Source organism: Notolepis coatsorum (genome assembly GCF_963971535.1).
Source record: "Notolepis coatsorum genome assembly, chromosome: 8".
Classification (NCBI taxonomy): Eukaryota; Metazoa; Chordata; class Actinopteri; order Aulopiformes; family Paralepididae; genus Notolepis; species Notolepis coatsorum.
The window spans coordinates 126894412-126919950 of NC_140172.1; the positions used below are offsets into that span (position 1 = coordinate 126894412).

At 43.4% G+C, this 25539-nt stretch overlaps 1 protein-coding gene across 1 annotated transcript in view; it reads left to right on the forward strand.

The window, feature by feature from the left end:
• tecta (tectorin alpha) overlaps positions 1-25539 on the forward strand; it is a gene marked incomplete at its 3' end in the record, with an annotated part of 131966 nt that overhangs the window by 12858 nt on the left and 93569 nt on the right. Inside the window, exons 3-7 of the mRNA XM_084320521.1 lie at positions 586-725; positions 1796-1977; positions 2115-2371; positions 4104-4230; positions 14466-14582. Of these exons, the coding sequence (XP_084176647.1) occupies positions 586-725; positions 1796-1977; positions 2115-2371; positions 4104-4230; positions 14466-14582 (823 nt within the window). The remainder of the gene's footprint in view (positions 1-585; positions 726-1795; positions 1978-2114; positions 2372-4103; positions 4231-14465; positions 14583-25539) is intronic.

Genomic DNA, 25539 nt, shown 5'->3' on the forward strand with positions numbered 1-25539 from the left:
TTTATGTTGTGAAATACATGGAAGTGAATTAGCCATCAGCTTGTTGAAATGCGTTCATAGCGATCTACGAAAAATAAAGATAGCAGGGCAAAGTGAACAAGGTGAATTGGTCTTAAATTTGAGTGGAGCCGAGTTGAGTATAATAAAATGAGATTTGCATTTTGAAAATGTAGGGGGAAAAAGTGTGTGTGGGGGGGGGGGGGAGGGGTCACCAGAGGCATCACAATACTAGGGTCACTATATTATAATATCACGATATTGCCATTTATTACCTTTTTTTTCAACTACAAATTATGCCCCCAACGGAAAACTTTGTTAACATCTACAATTCAAATATATATACATCATCTGTTGTATCTAATAATAAGATAACATTTTCAGTATGTTCACATCATTCTAATCATTTGTATTGCAGTAAAATTAGATTGTCAAGCAAAAAAAAACAATTTTAATATCAAAGCATCGCAACATATTGCTGTATCGATTCTTCCACCCCCCCCCCCACCACCCACCCCTAAAGAATACATTTGTCAATAATACAACCCAGCGAGGGGTAGAACTAACACCATCCTCCCGTTCTTGCAGACTGTCTCAACCTGCCTCGTGTGCTGGTGCTGAACGGCTGTGGGATCAACAAGGCTGGCGACCGGTCAGAGGTGGCGGCCTTCTGCGCCCACGTGATCGAGCTGGACCTGTCCTACAACGAGCTGCAGGACTGGGAGGAGGTGGGTGGACCTCACTGCAGCCTGTTAAAAACACCGCCACACGTCCGTATTGACCATATCCACACGGCGGCCATTTTACTTGTATGCTCGTGCTCGGGTTGGGATTCCTTTCCACACTGAGGAACCAACGCACAGTTTCTCACCGCCTGTTCTGATTCTTAAACCTGATCAGCTGATTATGAGCTGATGCAGAGTATTGATCAGATTCCACTATGGATTGAAAATGGGGGACCCTGATGTAAACAAGACAAACGTCTTTCTCAGGTCTGCATCCCCTTAACAATTGTGTGTATTGAGCCATACTGTGTATTGTACCCATTCTGCAATCTGTTAAATAAAGTTTTCATTCATTCATTCCATAGATTCTACTGAACACTATAGAAGTAAATCAATACTAAAATGAATCATGTGTGACATGTCAGAATTCAAACTAAAGTGAGTTGTTTTTCTGCATTTTCTAGGGGCCGAATAGAAACGAGTTGGATAGAAAAAAAGATCTCAATCATTTTAGTCCCAACAACCCCAAACTAATGGTCTAATTCTGTAATGTCCAGTAATGGTTTGGATCAGTACTTGTATCGGATCATTCTTAAAGGGATAGTTCACACACAGTTTGGAAACCTTAGCCCTATTTCCATGTCGTCGATTGGTGGAGTCCTTTCTCAGCACAATCCATGCTGGTCTTCATACTGGAAGTGGATCCTCGTAGATCCACTTAGTTAGCCACAAACTAATGCAAAGTCAATGTGGGCAAAGCTCCCGTCTGTACAAATCTGTTTTTGTGTGCACCTTGGAGCAGGTTTCAGTTCGTTTTCAGTCCGCTTGTACCGATACTGAGCGTGTCCCCATTGACTTTACATTACTTTTTGGCTAACTATGTGGAACCGTGGGTATCTCCACTATCCCGTATGAAGAGCAGCATGGATTGTGCTGAGAAAGGACTCTACCGATGGACAGGATCATTGGTAAAGTAGGAAATAAGGCTAGGGTTACGGAAATTGTGAAATGTGACTTTAGGACTCGGGTCAAAAGTTCTTATCGGTGCATCACTGACTGATGTGCTTTTCCAGATTTGCACCATCGTGTCCAACGTCCCCCAGCTGCACTTCCTCAACCTGAGCATGAACCCCTTGAGCAGGATGGAGCTGCAGCCTAGTCTGGGAGAGGTCTTCTCCCGGGTCCAATGTCTGGTCCTCAACAACACGCACGTCACCTGGGACACGGTGCACACCCTCACACAACACACCCCAGAGTAAGAGAGGCCTCCCGGAGAGAGGAGATTTAAACAACCCCGCGCCCCCGACCCCCCCCCCCCCCCCCCCCCCCCCCCATTCTCACCCCTGTAGCCATCCATGACGCCCCACCTCTCTGTGTCACCGCCCCCTACAGGCTGAGGGAGCTCTTCCTGTGTCTCAACGACTACAACACCGTGACGGAGTCCCGGACGCCCTGTCCGTCCCTGCGGCTGCTGCAGATCACGGACAACCGGCTGGAGGAGTGGACGGAGGTCAGGAAGTTCGGGCCCATGTTCCCGGCCCTGGAGATGCTGGTGCTGGCCAACAACAGCCTGAGCTCTGTGGAGGAGAACCAGGACAGCGTCCATCGCCTGTTCCCCAACCTGCGCAGCATCAACCTCAATAACTCAGGTCTGACAATATCCCCACTCACAGAATGCCCTTAACACATTCGGCGCCAGCCCCGAGATATCCCGGGTTAACTCGCCAGCGGTTGAGCGCCAGACCTGAGATTTCTCGGGTTTTGGTCGTTTTCTTTCTTTTATTCGATACGCATCTAGCACACTCGATCCATAAGTTGTGCCAAATTATGTCCGGGACCAGATGGACATCAATACTGGAAATCGCGATCAGACAATTGGAATATTATTTTTGGAATAACCCCGATCAAAGGTAAGGACTATCTGACGTCAATTCCACCTTGATCCTACAATGTTTTCATATCGATCCAGCTGATCGGCGTGTGTGGTGTTCAAAACGAATGTCGTTACTGGCGATCAAAGCATAAAAAAACTACCCCCCCCCCCCCCCTTTCATGCATTCATGATGAAACATAATACCTATTATATACATTTGATTTGGAAATAGTAGCGTGTCCAGGCAAGAAACGCCAACGCTTATAGCAGAATTCATGTAGCGCCCTATAACTCCGCTTTTCAGGAATTAGCCCGGATCACTCCTAAAGTATACAATATTCACCACGGGATAACGTGCAAACGTATACATGAAAAAATTATCTCTTTTTTTGCATTGTCGACGGAAGAAAGTCACTGTCAAATGACCATAGTATTGTCTCCATAGCTATAATATAGAATATAGCTCCAAACATAGTGATGCACAGTGAAAATATGCTATGGAAACTTGGCGCATTAGCTACAAGGATAAGGCTGGCGCCCAATGTGTTAAAGGGACACACCAACATTTTGGGAAATTAGCTTACCGTCTTCTCCAGAGAGAGACGAGAAGATAGATACCAGTTTCCTCTATGCGTTCAATAGAAAGCTATCTGGCTGCATGTCAGCCTAGCTTAGCACAATGAATGGAAGCGGACATGTACGGGTAGCCTTCGGGAGAGGTGTTACAGTAGTTGGACAATGCCTAGGCTAACCGGCACTGTCCGCTTCCATTCATTGTGCTAAGCTAGGCTAACTTGCAGCCAGATAGCTTTCTACTGAACGCACAGAGAGGAAACTGGTATCTATCTTCTTGTCTCTCTCTGGAGAAGATGGTAAGCTAATTTCCCCAAAATCTTTTTTTCATTACCGAAATGTGGCACCGGTGGATCTCACGTGAATCGGTACTCTGTTGCTACCCTTAAAAGTACCGGAATCGGTACCCATCTCTACAACTGATAGCTGAAGGATTTAGTCAAGAAATCAAATGGTCCATTTAGCTGATAAGTTAAACATATTTGTATTATTGCTTCTCCTGCAAGAATGAAACATAATATAATATAATTAATGTAAAAATTAATGTAAAAATGACCATTAATGTTAATCATGAGTCTAATATACATACATAAATATACATAGATATATACATACATACACATATATACAGATATATACATACACAATCATACATACATATATACATACACACACATACAGCTATACATGTATACATACATATACATATATACATGCACACACATACATACACACATATATATATACACACACACATACATATACACATACATACACACACGCATATTGTACAGCGACTTCGGGTCATTGAGAAGCGCTATATAAATAAAATGAATTATTATTATTATTATTATTACATACACGCACACACATACGCATGCACACATACACACATTCTAAAAATAGTTGACTCATGCCTGTGCCTCTGTCGTTAGGTCTTTTCAGATGGGAGGATATTGAGAGGCTGAACTTGTTCCCTAAGCTTGAGGAGGTGAAGACAATGGGGATTCCTTTACTACAGTCCTACACCAGCCAGGAGAGACGCAGTCTGATTGTGGCACAGTGAGTTCTCACACACACACACGCAGCCGCGCACACACACACGCACACACACACACACACAGCAGTGTGTGCAGGATGGATAATGTATGTGTTCCCTCTACAACTGTTGTAACGGTGAGTGCTGGAGGTGTTGAGCAGGGGGTCATTCATCATTACCTTTTAAACATGTACGTATTTACATTTACATTTAGTCATTTAGCTGACGCTTTTATCCAAAGCGACTTACAAGTTCTGTACGACAAGCCATCAGGAAGAGCACAACTCTATCAGCTGAGTAACAATGTTCATCAAAGTGTTGAGTGCTACAGTGTAGGTTAGTTTATTAGGACAAGTGCATGACAGTATGGTTAGTTAGGGTTAGATTTATTTTTTTATTTATTTTTTTTTAATTCAGATAATGGTTGAAGAAGTGAGTCTTTAGTCGACGGCGAAAGATTGGACGTGTTTCGGCTGTCCTAACTGGGGTGGGTAGTTCATTCCACCATTGTGGGGCAAGGACTGAGAATAGGCGACTTCTCTTAGATGACCCTCCCGGAGCTTGGATAGGAGTAGGTCTGAGGCGGCCAGAAGATGCAGAGCGTAGGGGTCTTGAGGGTGTGTAGTTAGAGACCATTGACCGGAGGTAGGCGGGAGCAGTTCCCTTTGCCGCACGGTATGCTAGGTCAAGGGCCTTGAAGCGGATTCGTGCAGCAATGGGGAGCCAGTGCAGGTCCCTAAGAAGTGGGGTGACATGGGCCGACTTCGGTAGGTTTGAGATCAGGCGGGCCGCTGCGTTCTGAATGAGTTGAAGAGGCTTAGTGGCAGTGGCCGGGAGGCCAGCGAGCAGTGCGTTGCAGTAGTCGAGGCGGGAGATGACTGTTGATTGGACGAGGAGTTGGGTGGCTTCTTTTGTCAGGAAGGGGCGTATCCTTCTGACATTGCTCAGGAGGAATCGGCAGGTTCTGGTTGTCGCTGCGATGTGAGCAGAGAAGTTCAACTGGTCGTCGAGGACAACACCAAGGTTCTTGGCGGTCGGGGACGCGGTCACAGCTGCATTCTCGACTGTGATGGAAAGGTCGGTCAGGGGGGAGGATTTGGCCGGCAGGTGGAGCAATTCTGTTTTGCTTAGGTTCAGTTTGAGGTGGTTGGTCGTCATCCAGGCGGAGATGTCGGACAGACAGGCCGAGATCCGCTCAGAGACGTGGATATCTGAGGGAGGGAAGGAGAGGAAGAGTTGAGTATCGTCGGCATAACAGTGGTAGGAGAAGCCATGAGACGTGATAATGTTACCCAGTGATTTAGTGTAGAGGGAGAAGAGAAGGGGTCCTAAAACCGAGCCCTGGGGGACACCCGTCCGCAGGGGGCGGGTGGCCGACAGGGTCCCTCTCCATGACACTTGGTAGGAGCGGTCATTGAGGTATGATGACAACCATGTCAGCGCAGAGCCAGCCACTCCCATTCCTGCGAGGGCCGCGAGGAGGATCTGGTGGTTGACTGTGTCGAAGGCTGCAGATAGATCTAGGAGAATCAGGACAGAGGAGAGGCCTTTCGCTTTTGCTAAGTGAAGTGCCTCTGTGACCGCAATGAGGGCTGTCTCTGTGGAGTGACCAGTCCTGAAGCCTGACTGATTAGGGTCTAGGAGGTCATTCTGTAAGAGATAAGCAGTAAGTTGGTTGGATACAGCACGTTCAAGTGTTTTAGAAAGGAAGGAGAGAAGAGAGACAGGACGGTAGTTGCCTATGACGGTAGGGTTCAGGGATGGTTTTTTTATGAGGGGCGTGACTCTGGCTTGTTTTAGGGAGGTGGGGACCACCCCCGAGTTGAGTGAGGAGTTGATGGTTGCAGTTAGGAATGGGAGGATGTCTGGTGCTATGGACTGGAGGAGTGGGGAAGGTAGCCGGTCCAGCTGGCATGTAGTCGGACGGTTCGACGTTACCAGTGTCAGGGTCTCGGCTTCTGTAATGGGAGAGAAAGATGACAGAGTGAAGGATGAGGTTCTCGATTCAGCATTTGGAATGGGTGGGGGTTGGGAGAAGGAGCTGCGGATGTTCTCCACTTTTTCCTCAAAGAAGATCGCAAAGTCTTCGGCAGAGAAAGATGAGGGAGGGGGGGGTGGGGGGGGAGTGAGGAGGGAGGACATGGTAGCATGCAGTTTGCGAAGATTCTTGGCAGAGGCCTCGATCCTATGGTGAAAGAAAGAAGCTTTGGCATTAGTAATGGTTTTGGAGAATGTTAACAAGAGGTTGTGATATGTGTCGATGTCAGCAGTGAGGCGTGACTTTCTATACTTCCTTTCAGCTGCTCTCAGGACCTGTCTTTGTTCTCTCACTGGATCTGTCAGCCATGGACTGGGTGGGGAACGGCGGGCAGGTTTCTCAACGAGGGGACAGAGCTTGTCGAAGGAGGTTGCAAGGGCTGAGAGGAGGGTGGAGGTTGCCATCTCTGTGGAGAGAGCAGAGAAGGTGTCACTCAAAGGTAGAGTGGATAGTATGTCAGAGGAGAGGGTGGAGGGGGATAGGGAGGGCAGGTTGCGTCTGAGTGAGACGGTTTGAGTTGGGGTGAAGACCTTTCGGTTAAGCATGAGAGTTAGTGAGAAGGATATGAAGGAATGGTCAGATACATGTAGGGGAGTTACCGTGGTGTTAATGATGCTGGAGTTACGTGAAAATATGAGATCCAAGGAGTTGCCTGCTTTGTGGGTGGGAGGCATGGCAGTGGGAGTCAGGTCAAATGATTGTAGGAGGGAGACTACTATGACTGACTGAGATGAGTCAGGCAGGTTGAAGTCGCCCAATAGAAGGAGAGGGGTACCATCTTCCGGTAAGGAGCTTAGAAGCATGTCCAGCTCATCTGTGAAGTGATCGAGCGGACCTGGAGGGCGGTAGAGTGTAACAATGGTGAGATTGAAAGGATTAGAGACAGATACTGCATGATATTCAAAAGAGGAGGAGCTCAGGAGGTAGAGCGCTCGTCTGGAGGTTCCCGGTCCGATTCCTGCTCCTCCTGTCCAAGTGCCCTTAAGCGAGACATTTAACCCCCTAACTGCTCCCGGAGAGCTGGTTGGTGCCTTGCATGGCAGCCTTTCACATCGCCGTGTGTGTGTAGGTGAGTTGTATAGCGCTTTGATCGGTCGGCAGATCCCAAAAAGGCGCTGTATAGATGCGGTCTATTTACCATTCATGTGGCCCTCGTGCATACAAACCAGTGCATGCATACACACACACACACACACACACACACACTAGATTAGATTTCATTAGATTCAAATGTGTTGTCGTTATACAGGATAAGAGAACAGCGAAAAGAGGTTTGGCATCCAACCAGAATGCAAATGTAGCAGTAAAGTGCAACAATAGCTATATAAAATAAAAATACAGATGATTAAACTATAAAATATATAAATTAGTACTACTGAGTAATAATGCTAATCAGATGTATGTACAGTGTTATAGTAGTATTATTATTATTATTATTATTATTATTATTATTATTATTATTATTATTTATTATTATTATTATTATTATTATTATTATTATTATTATTATTATTATTATTATTATTATTATTATTATTATTATTATTATTATTATTATTATTATTATTATTATTATTATTATTATTATTATTATTATTATTATTATTATTATTATTATTATGTACAGTGATACAGGTCAGTGTTTCCCCTGAAAAAAAAATTCAACAGCGGTGCTGTGCTGCGCTCGTGCCGCCGAAATCCATATTAGCGCATGCTGCCGGAGAAATAACTTAAAACTACCTTAGAATTGTTCGAGATATATTATTCATGTTCATGGAGTCAAGTGCGTGTGAATTTTCCCCAGTGTTGTGTGCAGCCTGAATAACTCCAAAGGCTAGATTTGGATATATTATCCAATTTTTATTTGGTGTGTTATTAGTCAGGTTGTGGAAGTGCTGTTTCTGTGTGTCTGACTGTCTGTGCATCATGCACTTTGATTATATGCACTTTTACTGTAAATTGTGCCTCTATGCATTATGCACTTTTACTATGATATGCACTTTAGGGGATGTTGATATCAACTTTAGCATTTGTCCTTTTATACTGTCTGTGTTTTTAAAAACAATTCTCTACTGTCTGTACCTGTATTCCAATGTGGATTCGTCCATACATGGCAAATAAAATCTCTAAGTAGAATTATCTTGAATTATCTTATTCCACTGGCAGATAATTTTGCTTATTTTCTTCTTGATTTTGGTCAATTTAATCTTGTTTTAAGAAAATGTTAACACTTTAACTGCCGGAAGACGCTTTTAGGCGTCCTTCCCCGCCATGCTCAAGTTGCAGAGGACGCCGTAACTCGTCTTTGATATCAATATTTCAAAAATCTGTGATCGGAATCAAATTTTCCATCCGCAGCCTTCACACACAGTGCAGAGCTCCTCTCAATCCTCTAGCGGTTCAAGAGCGACATCTGGTGGGCGATCGGCGCAATCGCCTTACAGGATGTTACTTGGACGATGTGCTATTCACCCATATTACTTCCGGGCACTCTGTATATGTCCCGGCACTCGAGCTCGTCACAATACATAGCGATCCGTTGCCAATAACTCGATAGACAACATGATTTGGACGTATATACTATTATACCCCCCTCTACGACGAGCTAGTCAAGATGAGAAGCTCGTTCAGCCACAGACTCATCCCCCCCCGACACTCAACTAACCGCCTCGGACAGTCCTTCATACCAGCGGCCATCAGGCTCCACAACAGTGGGCAGCGACTAGCAGCCTCCAGGCCCCACAACAGGGGGCAGCGACAGCGACTGCTACCAGACATTGACCTGGGACTTATAGGAACCCAAGGGGGACAAAGTAGACTACCCTGGTACTTTGATTAATGTATACTCAGTAGATAGTAAATTATTATAACACTACCTCTTGCATACTGCACCTCATGTGACACTGTGAATAATGTGAATATTCCTCAGCTAGTCAGATAGTAAATTATATTGACCATATTGATCAAATTGTTTACACTGCCTGTGTTGTCTTTTACTACCTGTATACTGTGTTGTTTTACTACCTGTACCCCTCCCCCCCTCCCCCCCATGCTGCTATGATGCCTGAATTTCCCCAAGGGGATCAATAAAGGAATATCTTATCTTATCTTATACAAGCTGGAAATGGACCCGATATTTCTACAGCCCATAATAGGAAAATGTCTGTTCCACGCTCATCGCCCAACGGCGCGAGGAAGATACGGTAGGATTCAGCGTTATTTTTCAATTTCTCCTATACTAACTGATCCGATGAACATATGACCCACACTAGATTAATGGTATAATGTTGCCCACGGAATTATAAACGCCCCCTCACCCATCCGGTCAACATCAGATGACGTGTAGTAACTTCTAGAACCATGTCTAGTTGGAATTTTTTATATCGCGCCGATTGCCATCAAACTGTATTTCATCATCAATATAATGCATTTGGGGCTATAGATCACGTTCTGGAGAAAGCTGCAGAAAGAGATGAAAACATACTTATACATTAGATTAGACCATACTTTAGTATGAATATGTGAATGAAAAAGTTTAACGTTGCTTCACCCTGAACAATACATATAGGACATTGAATGGGCCCTAATAATAAGTAATATATAAATAATAATAAGTTATAGCCCTGCAAAGAAGGGGAATTTCTCCATAGACAAATGGAGCCGGCAATCATGAATTTAGCCTTAGGCAATCAAAGTGTTAATCTCGTTTTTTTTTATTATCTTCCCCCCCCCCTCCTTTTTCCGATTTTTCTCCCATCCCACTGTTTAGTCGTTATGCCAATTCCCAACCCCCTTCCTGGTTGTTGCGCACTCCCCCCTACTGTTGGTCCGGGAGGCCGGAGACTGTCACATGCTTTCCTCCGACACATGTGCAGCCAGCCGGCAGCCAGCCTGGCAGCGCAGATTCTCACCGGGAGAGTGTAACGTGTGGAAGGTCACACTACCTCCCTCCAGATCCTACCCTCGCTGTGCAGGCGCCCGACCGAACTGTAGGGGTCGCTGTCCACAACGCCCAGGACCCACCCATCAGCTTTCCCACCCCTAACACTGCCAATTGTGTTAGTATGAACGACCAGCCAAGCTGATAGCAACGCAGAGAGCTGGATTCGAACCCAGCGTCTCCAGCGTTGATGGCGAGCGCCTTGCCCACTACACCACCTAGCCGCCCACTCTCGTTTTCTTAAAACAAGATTAAATTGACAAAATGGGGGGGGGGGGGGCTAAATGATCTGCCCCAGTGATAAGATACTTCAAGATAATTCTACTCAATATTGGACTTATTGTACCAAATACAAGATATTTTCACTTGATAAGATACAAATGTTTGCAGTGTAGTTGTAATCAGGGTAAATGTCAAGATTAATGACATGCCGCCCTCAACACTTAAGAAAATGTACACTATTTGTATTGAACATAGATATAGATGATTTATAGATAACATAAATAGAAAACATAGACATAGATACATAGAACATACTAACTGTCTAACATACTGTACACAAATCATAACGCTACAACAGCAGGTTACACCTAAGAAGTCTCAGTGGCTACATTCAGCCTTAGAGCATTTAATTCTCCTGGGCGTTTGAAAGAAAACATCCATGGCTCTTTGGTGGGGAATTCACTGGTAGGGGGACCATTGATGCTGAGACGCATACAAGCGGCCAGATGGTCTCCCTGCAGCCTGTTCCCAGGTCAGTCTTCACCTGTAAATAAGGAATCAATCACTAGAGACTAGACAATGAGTGGGGTGAGATTTGTGGCAAGCCAGATGCACGGGATGACTGGAAGCACCGATTGAGGGCCCGTCCGAGGACGACCTAGATGAAATAACAAATCTGATTACATATTACTATGGCTGACCACGACTAGTAGAATAGTCGACTAATCAATCGAAAGTAGCCGTAGTCGACTGCCAACCTCGAATGCACACAAAAGATGTCACTCTTTCCAAAAGCAAAGAGGCCTATAAGCGTCGCTAACGCTAATGGCACGCATACCAGCGAGGCTAACTGCCTAAGAAAACGAGCACAGAGGCACTGAAAGAGGATTTCACCCATCTAATGAACACACTAGACTAGACAAATATCAAGATGTATCCATCTGGTGGACCAATTGCATGCTTTCACAGAGGACAAGAAGCCTTCAGTCGACTCCTTCAGACATTAAGCAACCCCCACAGCCCAAATGGAATGATAAAAAATAATAATAATAACAATTTTAATTTAAAATGTTTAATTCAGGGAGTAGTCTAGTACTCTAGTTCAGTGATTCCCAACCTGGGGTCCGCGGACCCCCTGGGGTCCGCCAGGGGGCGCAGGGGGTCCGCCAGACCACAGATGATTTTTTTTTTTTTTTTTTTTTTTTTTAAGATTTTTTTTTTTTTTTTTTTTTTTTAATCATCAGAAGCATGAATAGTCTCTCCACTACAATAAAAAATAAAGATAAATAAATAAACATCTAGACATGATTTTTGAACGTTAACAGTAGGCTACCGGGTAGCCGCTAAAACGCGAATCAGTTGACTATCACTTTCTGTAGCTAGCCTAGCACGCTAGTTAACTTTCTCGGCTCGTCTGCAGTCAGCCGCCAGAGGCGAAAATGTGTGACAAACGAAAAGGAGATGACGGCAGCTCATCTGCAAAAAAAGTTAGGACCTACAGCAATCGCGAAAATTACATCACCATGGGCTTCACTGAGGGACCAGACAAACAACCTGAGTGTGTGATTTGTGGAGAAAAGTTGGCAAACTCGAGCCTGAAGCCCAGCAAGCTGAAGAGACATCAGGCGTCTAAGCACCCAGAAACCGTTGGGAAGGATCCAGACTTTTTTCGGAGGAAAGAACAGTCTCTCAAGGCGAACAAGCCTGTTGATGTTAGAGTAGCGTGGAGCAGGGGTGGCAGTGATTTACAGAAGGCTACCGAAGCCTCCTTTGAGTGTTCGCTTTTAATTGCAAAAGCAAAGAAACCGCACAATATTGGCGAGCAGCTCATCAAACCAGCCTGCATCAAAATGGTTTAGAAACTGTGCGGCCCACAGGTGGCGGATAAACTAAAATCAGTACCACTCTCGAACAATGTAGTGAAAGACCGAATTGATAAGATGTCAAGTGATTGCGAGCAGCAGCTGTCAGAAAAGCTTAGAAAGGGTCCATTTGCCATACAACTTGATGAAACTACAACTGTCGCAGACGAGGCTGTGCTCATCGTTTATGTGCAATATATTGAAAATGAGGATCTGAAGCAGGACATTCTCATGTCAGTCAACCTTACTACCAGGATATTTTTACTGCAGTGGATTCTTACTTCATTCAACATAAATGCAAACCGTTCACCATTAGGGCCTGATTTGAGAGGATGAATACAGGATTTGAATATTGGCCAAAATTTTGAAATACATATGGTGCAAGATTAGATTTGTTGATTGAAGGCACAAGTCAAAGAAGCATAGTGGGTCTAATTATGATGCATATGCCTGTGTATAAGCAGTTTGTTATTAAAATGACAAAAAAAAGGTATTAAACCCAGCTAGGACGCCTTTTCCTTAATGATAAGCAAGCAGTGCAAGAATGCGGAAGCATTCTACCGTAGTGGCGTGCGGTAATGCGCCTTTCATTTTCCGCCGCCCAGCGCCCGTGCGTGCACCGGCGGCGCCGTGCTCGCTCAGGTGCGTGCGTGCGCCGGCGTGCTCGCGCGAGGTGCCCGCGCATGCGCATGAGATCCCGCCTTGGTTCGACACGAGCGGAGCTCAATATATATAAGTCACCGCCCCTTATTCAGTATCTAGAAATAGCTCAATTGGCAAGACTACATGGCTGTGGATCCTATGGCTCGTTTGCTGGCGAGTTCGAATCCCATCGAATATTTTTTTTTTAACGTGATTTTTTTTTTTAACGTGTATTCTTTCGCCGGTTAAGGTTAGGCATGGTTAAGGTTAAGGTTAGGCATTGTTTCGGAGTTGGTTAAGGTTAGAACGGTTAAGTTTAGGCGCTGTTAAGGAGCTGGTTAAGGTTAGAGTTTGTCAAAGAGAATGGCAATATAATTTCTATGGTTAAGGTTAGGCATGGTTAAGGTTAAGGTTAAGGTTAGGCATTGTTTCGGAGTTGGTTAAGGTTAGAACGGTTAAGTTTAGGCGCTGTTAAGGAGCTGGTTAAGGTTAGAGTTTGTCAAAGAGAATGGCAATAGACAGCCTATTTCCGCGCGACAGCTCCCAAAGCGGGCCTGAAAAAAAAGGCGCTTTACCGTAGTGGCGTGCGGTGACGAATGCTTCCGCATTTTTGCACTGCTTGCTTATCATTAAGGTAGACGCAGCTAGGACAGATTCTCTCTGCTACTGATTGGAATTTCCTGTCTCATATTTAGTTTAATTTGTTGCATTGATTTGTTCCATAAATGCAAACCGTTCACCATTAGGGACTGATTTGAGAGGATGAATACAGGATTTGAATATTGGCTAAACATTTTGAAATGCATATGGTGCAAGATGAGATTTGTTGATTGAAGGCACAAGTCAAAGAAGCATAGTGGGTCTAATTGTGATGCATATGCCTGTGTATAAGCAGTTTGTTATTAAAATGAAAAAAAAAACGTATTTTATGGTATCTTATTAGGAGGGGGTCCGCGAATTTCATCAGAGATGTTTGGGGGTCCCTGGGGGGGAAAAGGTTGGGAACCACTGCTCTAGTTCATAGCAGCAGCGGTCCTTATTCAGCGCAGCGCCGCTGCTGAATGTATACCATAGGTATAAAGACACTATGGTAGTAAGTAAGTCATACTGGCCAGTGGTATAACTATTAAGAGTATAAGGTATATATATAGCATTTACAGATATCTAAAAATTATTATATGCAGGTATATTCAGACAGATGTGGATAAATATATACATGGTAAATATAAATGTATATGGTATATATATCATTATTGTACATGTTATCATACAGAGTTATATGGGTTATACTGTATGCAGATATATAAATAGGATTATATGCAGGTATATTCAGACATGTGAATAAATATGTATATATATATATATACTGTAAATATAAATTTATATATATATATATATATATAGTACAGCATATACAGCATTATTGTCATGCTATCATACAAAGTTATATGGGTTATATGCAGGTATTTTCAGACAAATGTGGATAAATATATATACGGTAAATATATATATGCAGTATATACACTACACTATTTGACTGTTGCCCCTATGCAGCCTCCCGTCTGTGTCTATGCTGAATTCGAGTCCGGTGACGGAGGGAGAGAGAGAGGATGCCGAGAGGTTCTTCATCAGACACTACCAGGACTGTCCAGAGGAGGAGCTTCCAGCGAGGTACTGACCCATCAATCAGCTTTAAAGGTGCTATAGATAACATTCAGTCACCACGTGGGGAAATGGGAAGTAGGGTATACATGCGCACAACATGTAAACAACAACTTTCATTTTGGACCCGCCACATTTTTTTTTATTATCAATTCATTAACCAATATTATTTTGGGGGGGAAAGGCAATTTTCCGTTATATTCTGTACGTTTCTAAAAGCTCTGGATGTATTATTTATATATTGGAAGAAAATCATTACTCTACAAAAATGTAATCTATAGGCACCTTTAATTATAGATTACTATGAATTCCAATCTGGCTTCAGAACATCCCACTCCACTGACACATGCCTTCTCTATTTAAACGACCACATCAAACAAGAGGTGGACGCGGGCAAATACTGCGGCATGGTCATGCTGGACCTACAAAAGGCCTTCGACACTGTCAATCACACCATTCTGATTGACAAGCTAAAAGCAATTGGTTTTGATAGTCTATTAGTGAGCTGGATGCAATCCTACCTGGAGGGGAGAGAGCAGATGGTGGAGGTAAACGGTACCCTATCCCCCCCCCCCTCACAGTAAGCTGTGGTGTTCCACAAGGAAGCATACTAGGTCCGCTACTGTTCCTAATTTATGCAAATGACATGTCGTCAGCTTGTGACTGCAACTTGTTCCTGTTTGCGGACGACTCAGCCCTGCTGGTCTCTGACAAGAACAAGTTACAGTTTGAAAAAACCCTCAGCTCAGAACTAGGCAAAATCTGCATATGGCTCGCTGATAACAAACTATCATTACACATGGGCAAAACAGAGTCCATTCTCTTCGGTTCAAATAACAAACTCAGCAAGACCGACGGCTTCTCAATTACAGTGGGTGACAATATTGTCACAAGGAAAGAAGATATTACCTACCTGGGTTCCATCCTAGAGGCAAATCTTTCCTGTGACAAAATGGCATCCAATGTAATAAAAAAAGTCAACCAACGAACTCGATTCTTGTGCCGGATCTCCTCACTGGTAAACAAGAATACCCTGAAGACTCTGGCAGGAGCACTCATTCAAGGGTACTACGACTATGCTTGCACCTCATGGTACCAAAGCACCTCAAAGGCGCTAAAAACAAAATTACAAACATCTCAAAACAAACTGGTCAGACTACTGCTTGACCTTACTCCTAGAACCCACCTCACCCCTGCCCACTTTGACAACCTAGGATGGCTTAGAGTAGACGACAGAGTACAGCAACTTGCAATGGGCCTGGTCTACAAGATACACTACACGACCAAGGTACCCATGTACATGTCAAAATATTTTAAGGTCAGTGAATACCACGATCACAACACCAGAGGGAGCTCCACAAATCATGTTAAACCCAGATTCGGCTCAAACAAGGGACTAAACACGTTTCGCAATTATGCCACATCAATGTGGAACGCCCTACCCAAAGCTGTAAAGGAATGTGAATCACTACCCACTTTCAAAAACACTCTCAAAAAACACCTACGGGAGACTGCAATTAGAAACTGGCCCCTGTAAATGTCCTAACACAACCCCCTCCAATGTACAGTAAAAAATACCAAGTATGGTCTTGTCAATATTCCAATGTACAGTTTTGCTTGTACAGTTGTACAGTGTCCCCCACCCACCCCTCCTACCCAACCCCCTCCAATGTACAGTACCCCCCCACCTACCCAACCTCCTCCAATGTACAGTTTCTACGTCAAATGTATATACTTTTTCTCTGGACTCTTTTCGTATCACAAACAGTACTGTATTTGCAAATCTGGTATGTCATAAATGTATAGATGTAGCAGTACTGTCTATCTGTATGTCATATATGTCATATATGTTACGATGAATTGAAAATGGGGGACCCTGATGTAAACAAGACGAAAGTCTTTCTCTGGTCTGCATCCCCTTAACAATTGTATGTATTGAGCTGTACTGTACTGTACCCATTCTGTAATCTGTTAATAAAGTTTTTAATCAATCAATCAATCAATAGAGCACATGAAGAAACTCTCACCATGATTCACTAGGATCACTAGCATAGAGTGGGGAAATCAAATTCTTCAGTGGCTCAAACTAATGGATGGGGCTGTCGGAATAATACAAAGAATTAAGAACCTAAGTTGTGGCCACAAAATGCTCAGTCTTGAAAAGGGAAGATCTCGCACACGCCTCTTGCACAGTGTCACAATTTATTGATCATACTAACACATATGGTTTCCTCTGGAACCTGGATACTCAGGAATACCCAAACGTTAGTATGATCAATAAAGTGTGATGCTGTGCAAGATCAGTGTGTAGGGGGGGAATCAATACAGCGATATATTGCAAAAAAAAGTTTTCCATAAGGGACATCATTTGCAGTTGAAAAAAGTTAATAAATTGCAATATGGTGATAGTGTGTTGTGATAATATGGTAGCGTGGGGCCACCCGTAGCAGTGTGTGGGGTCTTCCTTTCTCAAGATACAAGAACTGCAGTCATTCTGAAAACACTTTACAAAATCTTTCGACTTGCCTTTAAATACAGGGTATCTGCAGGATATTAAAGTATTTAAAAAGTATTAAACTCATAATTCTCAATGTAAGGCCTTAAAAGGTATTAAAAAGTCTTACATTTAATTTGCACAATCTTTTGTCGGGAGATGAAATAATATTAAATATAGGAAATGTTTTTGTATTCAAGTTGTTGATTTCTGCGGGGCTACCAGGAGCTTGGTGCGTCTGGCGATAGCTTGTATGGAACGCACAAGAATAAAAAATTGGCAAGTGCAGCCGTCAGTTGCTCTAAGTGGTATTACAAAGTCTTAAATTGAACTTGTTGAAACCTGCAGATACCGCCTGAAATAGATCTTATTTGTGCTGCTGGACTTGATGCTGGCAGAGGTTCAGTAAATGGGGCGCCCTCTCTTAACGTGGGCAAATAAGTCGTTATTATAAACATCGAGATCTACTTATGCATTGTAGGAACAGTACGGCTGTATATGTTTAGCGAGCGCTGTTAGGCGCCGTCTCCACGATGGTTACTGAAGGGCAGGACGTTCTGGCTCATTTGTTCATCTTGTATGTGCAGTGTGTTCTGCTCTATGCAGCTCAAGCTCTTCCTGAATCTGGACCTCAATGTAATGTCACAAGGAAAACAATCTTATTTTGTCACTAAAATAAGAAGTAACTAGACAAACACTGCCTTAATATTGCACTGGGGTGTGCACAGGTATCTCTATATGGAGATGTTGGTGCACTGCACACCCTAGTGTTATCCCAGGTGTATGTAATGGTGTATGTATGTGTACCTAATGTTAGTGAGGGCATGTCTACTTTGTACACTAACTGCTTTTATTACCTTTTATTTACCTACTGTATGTCCTATTTTATAATGTTTTATGTCAGCCCTTTAAGGGACGGGTGTTGCAAATTGGCTTTGGCTACAAACACCATGATACAGGCATTATCTATGTATTTGTATCTGTCCCTTTCAAATACATCAAATCAGGAATCAAGTTATTAGACACTTGGAGGTGAAGTTTCAGTAAACACACAGCAGTTCAGTTTGCTTCTGTTTGAATTCTGTCTCCTAACATTACAGCAATACCAGCTTTAATAGATTCGATTAGATTCAAATGTATCATCATTATACAGCACAAGTACAGTACAACAAAAATAGGTTTGGCATCCAACAAGAGTGAATTCGTGATTCGTGAAGTGCAATAGTTATATACAATGTACAGGTGATTAAACTGGGTACAAAATATACAGATTAGTACTACTGCTGAGTGTAGTGCTAATCGGATGCATGTACAGAGTTGTAGTGTAATATGTACAGTGATACAGGTGTAAAGACCACATACTGGCCAGCGGCTTAACTAGTAAGATTAGGATATGTACAGATATAGATCTAGTATCTACAGATATGTAAAATAATTATGTGCAGGTAAATACAAAAGGGTGTACTGTGTATAGAGTCCCTCTAAGCCCATTTCTGGGTTATCTAGAATACATGCTACTGTAGCAGAGTATATACTAGCAGTAGTACCGTATAGCAACACGAGACGTGGTTAAATCACACACACACACCGCCCCTCAGCCCTCGCAGTCAAAGCTCTGTGAATACCGACAGAGTCAGGACTCCGGCCGATGCCAGCAGTCCACTTTGTCAGCTTGTAATTCATGTAAAATCTCCTAAAGGGCCCATGTCCTCAGGGCACCCCCGCTGATGGGCGTTTATGGTAAGGCCTCCTCGAGGCTACGAGTGGAGAACGGGTTGCCCAGTAACGCGCAGCGCCGGCTGCGTTCCACTTAACCTCAGTAGAATGTGGGGGAGGAGCCGTCCCTGACTGGGGGAAAGTAACCTTTTACACACAATGCTGCCAGTCTCTCCCCACTCAATGACTCCTTTGTGCTGGAAATACTCTGATTGGAAAACTGATACACAAGGTGGCAGGTAGATAAAAAAAGATATAATTATATATATATATATACATATAATATATAGACGGTGTGTATATATATATACATTTATTAAATCTAATATATATATATTATATATATTTTTTTCCTGTTTTAGAGATCGATTTGTATTAATAGGTCAGCGGTGCCGAGTGTTTTATGTGTGAATTTTATGGACCATGATATAGAAATATCATGTAACGTCTTATATCAGTAAAGAGTGGAGAGTGGATAGCAGCAAGCACAGAGTACGTGTGTGTGTGGGGGGGGGGGGGGGGGGTCTTTATAGATGTAATGTATGTCATACAAAACAGCAGTCTAGAGCTCCTCTCACCATGTCTCAGTCAGATCCAGGTACAGCGCTAGTGTGCCCGTCTCAAGGCCTCCTCACACCCACATCCTCTCCTCTACCTGGAACAATCCTTCTCTCTCTGTCGCGACTTCCTCCCTCTTGTTCCTCACTTTTCACTGCGTCCGTCCTGCTTTTAAAAGGCATGTTCATGCCTCTTTGTTTTGAGCTGCTTTCTCAGTGGAGGTCCTGGGGTATGGGGATCGTGTGTGTGTGTGGGGTGTTATTATGTATGGGGGGTGGGGGGCGGGGTGTTGGACATGGTTGGACACACCGCTATCCCCTTTCGATTCTGATGGGGCCATGCCCCCAGCTCCCTTCAGAGATCAGAGTCTGCGGAGCGGGTCACAGCCTCTCAGGTGAACAGGCAGCCTGCGGAGATCTGACACAACCTGTCTCTTGAGTAACCCTAAACGCGACCTTAAAGGAGCACTCCGATGTTTTGGGAGATTCTATTCGTTTGCCATCTTCCTTCCTCCGGTTGCCGGGGGTTGCATGCTAGCCTAGCTTAGCACAAGGACTGGAAGCAGGGGCAATCTGTTAGCCTAGCTCCCCGGGCTGTTCCACCGGCTCAGCCTCCCTTCTCGCCTCCTCGGCTTCCAGAACCCGTAGTTCCTCCTCCTGTACATTCTAGTTCAAATAGATACGGTTGTGGATCTCGCTCTGTCTGGAAGTAATCATCCTCATCCTCGTTTGACATTAACATTTTGTCATTTAGTCATGCCCCTTTATCCAAAGCGATTTAGCGAAGTTCTGTACGACAAGTCAGCAGGAAGGGTACAACTCTTTCAGCTGAGTAACAATGTTCATCAAACAGTGCTGGAACTTGGGTGCTGCAGTATTTAGTGTGCATGGACATAATACATTATTAGTATAGCAGGAGGAGTGCATGATACAGTAGTATAGGAGTGTAAGAAGTGTGTTTTTAGTCGACGGCGAAAGATTGGTCGGGATTCGGCTTTCCTAACTGTGGTGGGAAGTTCGTTCCACCATTGTGGAGCGAGGACGGAGAGAATAGGCGGCTTCTCTTTGATGATCCTCTCTTTAAAAGTCAGCCATGATTGGCAGTCGTTCTTCTGTCGGTCGGCCAGTCACCTTGGTTTTGTTGATGGACGTTACGATGGGGCTTGTGCTTCCGTCGGTTGTCCGTCGAGAAAATAGCGTCAACCCCGTATCTGCTTCAAAAACGACAGTGTCTTGTTTTTACTTTGTGATTTCGACACGTGATAAATACACAAGATACATTGTGTACATAAGACATGGAGTTGTTGGAAGCTGCATTTCTTCACTTGTCACAATTGATCTATCACCTGCTAGTACAGGTTAGCCTATGTTAATCTCCCATAGCAACCAATCACACACTGGTCCCATGCAAGGAAACTATAATAGAAGGAAGGGTCATTACGTCACTTACGTGTGGGAACTTTCAGTTCGGCTGACATTGGATTAAATAGAAGTATCCACCTCCTCATTTAAACGGGTTATCCCCTCGGATGTCAGAATCATCAGCAATTTGTTGCGTTGTCAACTAGCTAACGTTTGATATATTGGTTGATGTATTATTTCCTCTGATAGCTTGTATATTTTGAATCTTAATACAGGCTTCAATAGAACTGGCACCAAAGTCTGGCACCAAGCAGAACATAGAACGCTGGTATTCTGACGTGATGACCCTTCCTTCTCTTATACCGTAATTCCTCTAATAGTAACCCCGGCTTGTATTTGTTTCAACTGTAGCGGGTACCAGGCTTGTATTAGGAGGAGGCCTGTATAAGAGGGAGGCCTATATTTCAAATTTTCAAACGGATCATAATGAATAAATCAACATTTTGTGTCAGTTTGAACCCAGTAAAATGTACTGGGTTCATTTATTGAAACCAAGTACTGTATGAAATAGTAAACAGTGCAATTACAGGTGGTCACTGGTCATTTCAACGTTTTCAAAGTGAAATCAAGTAATTAGCTCAGTATGCAGCTCAGTATATTAGTAACCCGGCTTGTATTAGGAGGCCGGCTTATAATTGCTTAGCTCAAGAGCGCACCCGGCCATTAATAGAGACCCGGCTTGTATTTGAGACCCGGTTACTATTAGAGGAATTACGGTAGTTTCCTAAATGTTTTTATTACATTTGAAAGCTTCCTGTATTATGATGCTAACTTGACATCTCCTAAGGTGCTTCTAGCATGCAACTGGAGCTCTCTCTCTACTGAACACACAGAGATGAAATCCATATCTATCTTCTTGTCTGACTGGGGAAGATGGCAAATAAGTGTGTTTCCTAAAATGTCTTCCCTTTAAATATGGCAAAGATGAGACATACATACATACATGGGACATCAGCTTGAGGGGTTGGCGTACCTGAAAAGCCCTCTGGGACCTGTGTTAGCCTAGCTTAGCACAAATTAATGGAAGCGGATGCGGATCAGCTAGCCTACGTAGCTGTTGGCCAAAGACACCTCCCGGAGTTTTAAGCTAGGCTAGCTGATCCGTATTCACTTCCATTCATTTGTGCTAAGCTAATAATAATTGTTAGACTAGAAATCTTTATTTGTCATGCAGTTTAACACACATGCGCGAGATGGGCGACCCACAGGAACACACACACATGCACTGAGTCGCTGATGAAATGTCTCTCTGCACTTTTCCCATCCCGTTGTCCTTCCCCCCATGGGCAGCCGGGAGCAGATAGGGCGTCAACGTGAGCCGCGCCCCGGGGACCAATCCAAGTGCTCCTGTCCGTCTTCGTCAAGGACGCCACAGCGTTAGCGATCTGTTGTGCATGTTTTTCCATTGGGTTTATCTTATCAGGGGGGGAAACCCTTGCGAGCACGGGGAGAACATGCAAACTCCACACAGAAAGGCCTGGGAGATACCCCACCTGGGTACCTGGCATAATGGAAACCTGGTCCCCAAGCGGGAATCGAACCCTGGACCTTCTTGCTGTGAGGCGAAAGTGTTAACCACTACACCACCGTGCCGCATGCTAGGCTAGCCTGCAGCTGGATAGCTTTGTACTGTACGCACAGAGAGGAAATTGGTATCTATCTTCTTGTCTGACACTTGAGGAGATGGTGAGCCCATTTCTCATAATGTTGGCATGTTCCCTTAAGTTATCTAGATGAATGAGAGATTGTTATACAGTATTATGCTGGAAAATCATAATGTAATTTGCTCACCATGGACAGAATGCTTGAGAATGGACTTGCATTCTTCACTCACATTGTCTTCACATTCTCACTTGAGAATGGCAGTTTAGTGGCAGTGTTGTTAATAATTTGTATGTCATTTTGAAATATCCACCACAATTGATTTGGTCTATGCAAAGTGTTGATATACATTAGGCCAATGCTAATCGAAATCAATTAGACATATTTGAAATAATACATTTATGTTACCTTTCGACAGGGGCGGACTGGCAACAAAAAGCAGGCCGGGAATTTGCGGTCAAGCGGCCCCCATTTGTCTGAAATAACATCAAATGTAAAATACATCAAGCTAATCAATCAATTAATCAATCAACAGATCATCAAATAACAAAACACAATCCGCTAATTTACCTTTGTGTCAAGTCTATATGCAAAACAATGGGTCTCATTTTCAAATATTTTCGTTCATATATTTGTGTGTACAGACGTACAACATATCTATGCTCCAATTACTTTTTGTGCCGTTTGTACTCTGTTGTGCAGTGGCACTGGTTGGTCGTCACACACACCTGTTTCCATACTAGGCTTCTAGGCTACTAGGCTTCTCCCTCCTCCAACCTTTCCCTGTCTTTCTCTGCCTCTGGTTTACCTGTTTGTTTAAATTGCATAAAACAGACACTAAGACAACATAATTTTGACAGTTGGTTGACATGTGCATCAAATATAATTTAGCATTCCATTAAATTCATGATGAATAGTCCATTTGAACATACTACATTTACATTTACATTTAGTCATTTAGCTGACGCTTTTATCCAAAGCGACTTACAAGTTCTGTACGACAAGTCATCAGGAAGGGCACAACTCTATCAGCTGAGCAACAATGTTCATCAAAGTGTTGAGTGCTACAGTGTAGGTTAGTTTATTAGGACAAGTGCATGACAGCAAGGTTAGTCAGGGTTAGATTTTATTTTATTTTATTCAGATAATGGTTGAAGAAGTGCGTCTTTAGTCGACGGCGAAAGATTGGATGGGTTTCGGCTGTCCTAACTGGGGTGGGTAGTTCATTCCACCATTGTGGGGCAAGGACTGAGAAAAGGCAGGTTCTCCTTGATGACCCTCCCGGAGCTTGGATAGGAGTGGGTCTGAGGCGGCCAGAAGACGCAGAGCATAGGGGTCTTGAGGGTGTGTAGTTAGAGACCATTGACCGGAGGTAATAATAATAATAAACTTTATTTGTATAGCACCTTTCATACAGAAACTGCAGCTCACTGCAGTGCTTCACAACAGAAAAAAGACATAAAATCACAGTTTTTCACATTAGGATCTAACATCCCAACAGGCCACCTTGTTTATGGTTTGATTCAGTTTTAAATAGACAATAATAAAAAGAGTAAGATAAAATAGACAGAGTAAAATAGTGCAAAAAATGGCGCTGCTACGTCCGGCTGCCTATCTGTGTGCTCCGACGAGACTGTGCTTACTTTTGTTAATATTTATAGTTTTACGAGTTTTGTTTGTACCAGCTGTTTGTGCATTTAATGCGTATGACCGTCGGTCACTCATCGACATTGGATTAAGGAAAACTTAACAACTGGATTGCTCTCTGGATCGGCTCGCTGAACAACAACAATGGCCTGCTGAGATCTTGAGGACAGGCGTTAAAGCGTTCCGTCTTGAGACGGATTTCCGTCTATTTGATTATATTTATATAATATTTTAATTTATATTAAAAAAAAAATATATATATATATTTTAATTTTTTTTATATAAAGTTTGCCAATAGGGATGTATCGGTAGTATTGGCACTGGTAGTAGTCGTAATTGTAATCCAGTCTATTTTTTTTTCTTCAAATAAACTAGTTCAACACAGGCAACCACTTTTGCTTAATTTCTTTGATGGCTCAAATGTATGCTCTAGTGTCTAGTCGATTTTGTGTTTTGAGCACAAAGGTCATCATAGATCTAGCCTCTTAATTTTGCTCTCAAAGTGCACCAGATTGATGCATTTAACTTTAAAACGGGCAGAGGTTCACCCACCACCACAGTCTCACTAAATCCTGTGGGAAACACTGAGGATTCAAATTTTTTTATGGCTGTGGGTAGGGCTTTCCACATTGTTGTGGCATAATTGCGAAACGTGTTTAGTCCCTTGTTTGTATGATAACAAGCCTTTTAGTTCAAAGTAATGGGAAAAGGGTGCTAGCTCACCATAAATCAGAAGCTAGCCAGAAGACTTGCATTCACGCTCTCCAGCACACAGCCTCCCTGCCTGGCACAACAACCACAACAGTAGGGTCTATAGTCACAGTCAGGACAGTAGGCTCTACAAGTAGGCTCCCTTAAAACGCTAACGCTATTAAAAAAAAAATACAGTGGAGGTTAAAATAAGAATAAATGTTCTCCAGAAATAAGCTTGCTTGGTTAAGGCTTAATGGTAATTGACTTCAAATATGCTCTCCCGCATAATTTCCACGGCTTTGGTGCCATGGCTGCACTTTTAAAGGCAAGTTCATCATGCGATTGGCCAAAGCTATAAACTCTGTACCAGTCTGTCGTCCACCCGCTCTGAAGTCGGACTCCGTGTGCCAGGCCACACGCGCGTTCTCGTGCTGGTGTGCCGGCGCAGTCAGAAGGAGCTTCTATCCCCAGGCCATCAGGATGCTCAATGAACAATGAACAATAACAACCACACCCACAGCACACACATCCACATGCACACACACACTCACTTTAAATAAACAACACACTGTAGCACCCACTTTACCACTTTAGACACTAACACACTTTACACTTTATATTTATATTATTGGTAAGGATATTGGTAAGGAAATTGCACATCAATCTCATTCCTTATTGCACCTCATTGCACCTCACCACCACAAGGTGGCACCACAAGCTAAGCTATACCTCACCATTTCTACACTGTACTGTACCTGCACTGTATATACTGTACATACTGTATATAGGTATACTGAACATTTTTGTTGTTTACACTACTTGTTTACGTACTTGA